The sequence below is a fragment of the Octopus bimaculoides genome, chromosome 6, assembly GCF_001194135.2.
Source record: "Octopus bimaculoides isolate UCB-OBI-ISO-001 chromosome 6, ASM119413v2, whole genome shotgun sequence".
In the NCBI taxonomy this organism is placed as follows: domain Eukaryota; kingdom Metazoa; phylum Mollusca; class Cephalopoda; order Octopoda; family Octopodidae; genus Octopus; species Octopus bimaculoides.
Window position 1 is genome coordinate 90,887,683 of NC_068986.1, and position 8,804 is coordinate 90,896,486.

The 8,804-nt window shown below is 34.2% G+C and overlaps 2 protein-coding genes across 4 annotated transcripts in view; both read right to left on the reverse strand.

The window, feature by feature from the left end:
* The window catches only part of LOC106869814 (2-(3-amino-3-carboxypropyl)histidine synthase subunit 1), a 103,760-nt gene that overhangs the window by 29,493 nt on the left and 65,463 nt on the right, over positions 1 to 8,804 (reverse strand). The gene's annotated exons all lie outside the window — the stretch shown is intronic.
* LOC128248158 (neuropeptide FF receptor 2-like) lies at positions 4,951 to 6,054 on the reverse strand. Its single transcript, XM_052968960.1, has one exon. It carries the CDS (start codon positions 5,880 to 5,882, stop codon positions 4,989 to 4,991), a length of 894 nt encoding a protein of 297 aa, XP_052824920.1. The 5' UTR covers positions 5,883 to 6,054; the 3' UTR covers positions 4,951 to 4,988.

An 8,804-nucleotide genomic window follows, 5' to 3' on the forward strand; every position in this document is an offset into this window, starting at 1 on the left:
TATATATATATATATATATATATTCCTTATGCATTCTAAAATTGAGAAATTGAGTTACCAATTATAAAGTATGGGGTATCAAAAGATCCAGTACTATTTCGGCTACAAACTAAACTTAGTTCCATTCACATATCTGCATTTCAAAAATTTAACATACTCTTTTATATAAACCAACTATCGTAAACATTTTATACAATGACGATGACGTCACATTTTCTAAATGTGTTTGTACCTTAAAAGACATCAGTCATCATGACACACACCTTCACTCACTCACTCTATCTCTCAATCTATCTTTCTCTCTCCCACACACACGCATGCATGCACACACATACATGTCCATACATTTTTCATTTTTTCTGTCCTTTTCATTTTCTTTTCTTTCAAATTCTGCTCTCTTCAAATAAATTTTTACGGAATGAGCAGGAGAAACACAAAATGAGAAAAAGACAGAGAGACAAGAGAAAGAAACAGAGACAGAAAACAGGTTTCTATAGGAGAAGATGAAAGACAGGGATAGCGGGTGACAGAGAAATGCGTATGTTTCATACCTTATGTTCTCAGCGAGAGAGAGAGAGAAAGAATGTGTGTGTGTGTGTGTGTGTGTATGTGCATGCATGTGTGTGCGTGTGCGTATGTTTCTTATGCATTCCAAAAGTGCATTGCCCATTTTGACATATGGGGTATCAAAATATTCAGTAATTTTTGGGCTACCAGATAAACTATATTTTCATTTACATACATCCTACATTCTATCAACAACCAGCTGTAGTTATTTGAAAGACACTACTCTACAACGACCAGGCTTCATTAGAAAGTGAAAATAGTTTCACACTTTCAATTTCAACCAAAATTACAAAGTGTTGCATTACAAGACTGACAATGTTTCAATAATGAAAGTAATGTTTCGCCAAATTAGTCACATCTGTACTATAATAAAGAAAGCTGCTTATTATCTATAATGTGATAAAGCTATAATATTGTTTCACTTTCATTCTTTCACTTTTAATTCTAATGTGATAACATTAAGATCATCTTATTTCTATTGTATTTGAAATAAATGAATAATTTACATCCTAATGTGAACAACATTACGCATTGGCAACTTTCCATCTTTACGGCCACCACAGCAGAATGGTATATCAGTGTATGTGTAGACTGACATAACGAACGGCTGGAGGTGAAACTTTTGACAAAAAACAATAAAGTGGCAGGTCCAAGGTATATAAAAATACACATTCACCTTTTATTTACCAGTTAATAATTATTGCAGCAGTTGCAAGTTATTTACAGTAACATATTTACCTTTAAATTAACATTTAATACATGTGCTTAATATATATAAAAATATATTAAGAAATTTACCTATAATAATTATTGTGGCATTTACCGTTAAATTAGCAGTTCATACATGTGCTTCTCTTTGGTTAATTTATACTGAATACAAAAATAAAAACACACCACATACATACAATTACTTACAAAAAGAAGGATTAATGTATAATTTCTTTCTATGTTCATAATTTTTTGTTTACAATATTGAAAAAAAATGCCACCAAAGAAAAGACATAATCTCTCTAGAAACAAGTATAAAGCAAGGAGGATTGTAGAAAACCAAAGGCAAGAGTCTCCAGAGAAAAGTGAGATGAGATTTTCTCAAGATCAGCAAAGGGATGCTGCAGCACATCAGATAGAGTCTCCAGAGAGAAGGGAAATGAGACTTTCCCAAAATCAGCAAATGCATGCTGCAGCACTTAATACTGGATCATTAAATCAATGTTTTAATGATTAGACAGAGGTCCAATAGAATAGCTCTCAGAAACAGACTATGTACAAATTTGTTCTTCACAACTCCTGAAGCTCTTTTCAGATATGATCCATCCCATTCTTATAAAAATGATAACTCGGTCCAAATTGGTGTGCTAAACACAAATTGTCATTTCTGTAGAGGTTTGAATTTTTCAAATGAAACAAATGGCATGTGCTGCTTAGGCAGTCAGGTAACATTGCCAGCACTACTAGCTCCTTCTCAACATTTTATGAATCTTCTAGAAAGGACTTCCATCAAGTCAAAGGATTTTCTGAACAATATCACATAATACAACTATGCCTTTCAAATGACATCATTTACTGCATCTAAGAAGATAGTTAAAGATGAATTTATGCCGACGTCAAAGTTCAAGGGCAAATCTATCACTTCATTGGTTCCCTGTTACCCACAAATGACAACCACAGTTCCTCCAAATTTACTTCATAAATAATGTAAGACAACAAACCCGAAGGAAGTGTCAAAATTTCAGGTGATGGGTCGGGTTAGACACAGCGCTGACTGCTGCAAAAGAGAGTATATCCATTGACAGCTTTCTGGTGCATTCAAAAATCACATAACCCCCATCCCCAATTTTCCATGACAGGTTAGGGCCTGAAATACTCCAAACAGACGCATAGCATGTCACTTAGTCGAATTAGCCCATCATTTACTCCACAAATGTTTTGTTAACAACAATGCTGCACTTTCCCATATCACCTGTTTCAACATAACTGTAATATATTATATACACACTGTGCCATTTTAATCCCAAGCAATGCCAGGTATCTCTGTTAGTTATGTAATAAATTTTCGTTATAGACATATTTCTGTTTTAAAACTCTGTTTCTCGATTGGTTAATATGAGGTGGCTGAAAACTTTTACACAGCCATTTTTGATGGTCATCTCGCATCTTCCCCTCTCATTCAGAATTCCTATTACAAAATATAAATGATTAAGTATGGAAATGACTCAAACAGGACCAATATTTTATCAGTAAGAAACAATGCAAAACATCCACTTATAAGTCAGCAGTTAGTAGGAATTTACAATAGTTAAAAGTGGCCGGACTTTTGCATAGTACTGTAGTTCCAGTTTTAGTTGTGAATTTAGTTGCTTTACAACTTTTGTTGTATCTTTTCCTTCATAGTTGTCTGATATTATGACCTCTTTCTTGTATTTTTCAGCTTCCTTGAAAACAGAAAACAGGTTTTTGGTTTGCTCATTCTTTGTAGCTTTTTCTATTAGTTTTCCTTGGCTCTGACTTGGCTATCTCTGTAGTACTATAGTGGATATTTTATAATAGTTTTCTAGTTGTTTAAGGCCTCTAACAGCTTCCATTTGTTGTGTATATATAACTTTTCTATGTTAGATTTTGGATGGTGTATTCTAAATTCCATCATTGTTTTCCTTCTCTTCCTGTCTAGTTTGTTTACCTAATTTAGTATCCAATTACAGGACTTCCCCAAAAAGACTGAATAACCAAACAGATTAAAACACACACACACAAGCAAAAATGTAATGTAATAAACTGTTTGTACCGAAGACATGTAAGAAAATGCTGAAATGTGAGACAATGATAGTAATGTTAATCACAACTCTTAGAAGGGTTTATTTCTGAAATAGGAATAAAAATTGCTAATAATGTATGTATAACAAAAGATTCTTTGGTGGGTTTAACAATAATTTTCTGCTCAGCAAAAGATATAAAACATTTACGTGGAAGGAAAAATTTAAGTTGTTATTTTTGAAATATGTTTCAGAATTGCTAAAAGCACAGCAGATTAATTTTGGATCCTTTATTTGACAATTGTATTGTACAAAAGAAGCGAATGCATTGTTAGGGACATATAATGTGCCTAGGTAACATGTCCATACCAGTGCAGATATCAAAGAACTCTCAGAAGGTCCACATGGGAGTAACCAGTCTAAAAATTTTGAAACTTAGAAAAATGATACAAAGACAGGAATAGCACAATGCTGTGTTGGAGAAGACTTGACTAAGATGCTCAAGCAGGGAAAAGTGAACATAAAAGTGATGATGATGATGATGATGATGATGATGATAATTTCTAATTTAGGTACAAGGCCAGAAGTTTTGTGGGGAGGAGGTAAACCAATGCTATAAATACCAGTAATTAAATGGTTCTTTATTTTATCAAACTCCAGAAGCTCAACTTGGGAGAAGATGAAATCAGAGCCTCAAGAGTAGGAAAAAATAGGTCTTCTTAATTAGTAGCAATGTGGAGATAAATAAATAAAAAAGAAACATAACAAAACAAACATCAAAAATTCAAGCCATCCTTAAATACAATCTCCAAAACATAAAATTACTGGGCTCAGCACATTCAGAAGCAGGATCCATCCCATAAATTGAATATATGAAAAACTATCTTAGCACACTTGTTCTCAGCTGCACTGGTATGGACATGTGCATTTTGTAGGTCTCTACTAATGCATTTACTTCTCTTGGACACTAAATTTGGTAGGGAAAGAATTTTGAATTAATCTGCGAGGTTTTTAGCAATTCTGAATTAATTTCAAAAACAATAACAACTTAGACTCCTTGTATGTTGATTGTCATCACAATAATGATGAAGATGCAACTGCTGCTGCTGCTCATGAAGTTGATGATGATAATGACAGTGACAATAACAACATCAACAATTTTGCTTTACTTTCCAATATTTTTCAAATGTAAACCTAAATTGTAATTCAGAAACTGTGGGAACCAAATTATTTTGAGTTTAAAGTAGAACTTACATAAACAGTTATGTTCCTACGGGAGGTATAAAACAACAACAGAGTAAATATGATATAGAGGAACTATTCAGGTGTTCAAATTGATCTTTCTGATAATAACTTAACTTAGACTGACCCTGGGTCAAGGATACAAACAGTATATCGTAAAATCTTCAGATTTATATCAAAACATCCCAATTTTATGAAAGAAAATGTAATTCTCCAAATGTTAAAATAAAAATAGAAACAGTAATTATTTCATTAAATAACTCAAGCTTTGAGTTATTTTCAATATTGTACAAAAAAAAAAAAAAAAAAAAAGTGTATTTCAATTGAAATGGTCAGCACAGAAAATGTTTCTGGTACCTGAAAGTATTTCTCTGTTGAAACTGTGGTGTAAACCAAATCCTAAAATTTCTCCTCTGTTTCAAAGACAATTTAATCCCGAGTAAATATATTTACAATGCTTTTGCGGAATGTTTTCTTACAAAATCCATACATCACAGGGTTTAATGATGAATTTAGTATCCAACTACGATATGAAATTACTTTAAAAATCTGCAACAAGTTGGAATCTTTGCAGTATGGATATATGACGAAGAAGACACGTGTTGGTAAAAAACTGACAAAATACAAAATGGAGATTGAGATAAGTACAATGTAAATGTGATTGATTTGTTCTTGTTTGCAAGCTTCTTCTTCACTTTGCTTTTTCTTCAAATGCTGAGTAATACTCTTCTGAACAAACAAAGAAAGTACAGTCATGGTGAAGAAAAGTATAATGTGAAGAAATAATACTCCAACAGAAAATAGCCAGACAAAGGTCCCTCTAAAGTTAGTATCACATGTCATATATATCTTGTTTTCATGGGTAAAGGGAACACCTTCAGTGTAAAAAACCAAAGGTATTATTAATGCAACTGATATTATAGTTTTGAAAATAATAAGAGTATTACGTCGTTTGGGAGTGATTTGTTTGTCATGTGGGCAACATATTTTTCTGAACCTTTCAATGGCAATAGAAATCACAATCAAGGATGACATGAAAGAACAGATGAAGACAATAAACCTGTACAATTTGCACAAATAATTTAACTGAATTGCTGGGTAAAGTTCAGTCATTTCAAGAGGCATTCCAAGGATACATCCAATGAGATCAATGACAGCTAGTACAAGGATGAATGTTTCTACATTGCTTTTCTGGGATTGGCGTGCATAAATATATACCACAAACATGTTACCTATGAGTCCCACAATTAGGAAGAAAGGTATGATACTAAAAACAACTAATCTTGAAAACATAACAGGATCAGACAAATGGGTTTCATTCATGTTGAAATAAGTGTGTAGTTTCTAGTTTAATGAATATAATGTATATATGCTGATTGTTGATATATATATATGTCAGAGATGTACTTGTAGGTAAGCAATTTGTTTACTGCATTAACACCATTTGTAATCCAAACTTATATACTGGAGATGATATTCGTTTTGTTTTACTGTTGCAGTTGAGTTCTTACACAAATATAATTACAATGTGAAGTAAACATCCAGAGAATGATTAAAATAATATGCAATAGCTTATGCAGTTGTCTGCTTATAAATGTTTACAGATTAATATATATCCTGCTTGGTTTAACTTAACAGATTCAACTTAAGATAACAACATCACAATATTGGACAAATTTAGAGGATTTATGCTGGAAAAACACTTACATTTTCTTAATTTGCTATTTTTAATAAAACAGCTGCTCTTTGGCACTTCACTGTTTTGTACAAACCCTAATCGCACAATGGACTGCAATGACTACCTCATCAGTGAGCTGTGAGTTTTGGCAATGGGGAAAGAATGTGAAAAGTGGACAACATTCATGGAGAACCACTCACTTTAAAAGGTTGCTCTATGGGTTTGTAAAGAAACGGAAAAAATAAAATCCCGACACTGGTTGATTAGTGCATTAACATCATCTGTAATCCAAACTTGTATACTGGGGATGATATTTCTTTGTGCTGTTGTTGTAGTTGAGTTTTTACACAAATACAATTACAATACGAAGTAAACATACACAGAAAGCTATCAAAGTAAAATGTAATAGCGTGTGTTGTATTCTGCTTAAATAAGGTTACAGATATATCCTCCTTTTTTAACTCAATACAATAGGATCTAACACCACCATATTGGACTCACTAGAGTTAGAAAATTTAAGCAGGAAGGATGATTCAAACACTTAGATTTTCCCAATCTGTTACTCTTAATATTGCAACTTTTTTGTGACACTTCATTGTTCAGAAGTGGCATCTCTGGTCACACAATGGACTTAAATGATCACCTCATCAATAAGTTATGACTCATGGCAATGGAGGCAGAGTGTCGTGAATATCAGACAATGTTCCAGTAATATCTAACTGCATGGAGGGATTAGTTACTGTATAGTAAGTATACATTTATGTCAAACTTGTTAGATGACCTTTTGGCAGGGGGATACAAAAACTCACAACAGTAGTGTTAATGAGAAAAAACTGAAACAAGGGGAACCACATCAATAATTTTCAGTACATAACTTTTGCTCAAAGTAGATGTCAAGATTTTGGCCAAGATACTTGCAAAGAGTTTGCACTTGTCTTCAATAGTCAGACTGATGATATGCAAACATGCAGTATCCTGAACATATCAATATATTACAACATCCACCTCATGCAATACATCATAGAGAAAGTAGGTGATGAACATGGCATAGGTGGGCTCTGATCAGTTCTGTATACCCTGACTCCTAGGCCAGCTCTGTGAAAACTACAGGCCTTAAGGTGCATCACACATGAAGTAGGATAGAAAAGATCTGTACTTAGAAAGAACTCAAACAAGGGAGACCTGTGATAATGCAGGTCAATAGGAAGCATTCAATAGGGTCACCCACTAATATTTGGCAGCAATCCTCACAACAGCTGGTTTCAGTGAATTCTTCAGGGACTGGATTACTATTTTATAACAACATTTGGTTAGTGGTGAGGGTGAACAGCTACCTCTCACAGTCATTCAGTATTCTGGCACACAATCCTTCTAAAGTGTGCCATATCATCTCCCTTATGTGCACTGATTCTTTTGCCACTGTTGTGGAAACTAGAGGCAATGCAGTGTATCGCACATGAACTAGGATGCTGAAGATCTGTACTTGCACACACAGATGACCTCACCATAATAGTATTAGACACCAAGCACATCAAAGTGATCAGCAATGCTCTAAGAGAGTGCAAGGTGGTAAATGGAGACAAAAATCAACCTAGGAAGGTCAATAAGCTAGCAACTGGCCAACTGGAGAGGCAGGTCCACATTGTGCCTATATTGTTGAGGGGTACTCAGCAGATGGAAGCAACTACCTTTCAACAATTGTCCACATGATGATGTCAACTCTGTATTCTACTTCTTTATTGATCTCCTGATACAATTTAAGATGTCACCAGACATCTGTACCAACTCAAGACTTTCTAAAATCTGGGAATGGGAAACCATGTGATACACGTCCTTATTATTGATCCACACCATAAGGCCCAGTAGTGCAATTTTCTGTATGTTATATATATTTGTAAGTCCTGGTGTTTTTGTTATGTATTTGTCTGAATATTTTTTTATTATACCTAAGGCACCTACTATGATAGGAATTGTTTCTGTTTTTAGATTCCACATTCGAGTTACCTCTATTTCCAGGTCTTTGTATTTTGAAAGTTTTTCCACTTCTTTTAGGGAAACGTTGTCATCTGCTGGTATTGATACATCAATTAGAAAGCGTTTTTTTTCTTCATGATCTTTGACAACTATATCTGGTCTATTTGCCTTAATATCTCCATCTGTGTGTATTGGCATATCCCAGAGTATGGTTGCTTTCTCAGTATGGCCTGGGTGGACTACCAAAAGGCCTTCGACAGTGTTCCCCACACGTGGATTCTGGAAGCGCTAGCCATAAACAAGGTGGCACCAATTATTATAAAATACATAAGGCACTCAATGAACAAATGGCAGACAGTGCTACAGCTCGAAACAAAAGAGGGACTTGTGAAAATGAAAGCCATCCCCATTAGAAGAGGAATATTCCAGGGAGACACGCTCTCTCCACTCCTGTTCTGCCTGACACTCACACCTTTAACAGAATTGCTAAATAGAACTGGATGCGGTTACAAATGCTACGGAAAAACAGTCAGCCACCTTCTATATATGGATGACCTAAAATTATATGCTAAAAACGACAAAGAGCTAGAAAC

Excerpts from the sequence above, each read along its gene's own strand:
- LOC128248158 (XM_052968960.1), bottom strand. The coding sequence starts at position 5,882 with ATGAATGAAACCCATTTGTCTGATCCTGTTATGTTTTCAAGATTAGTT.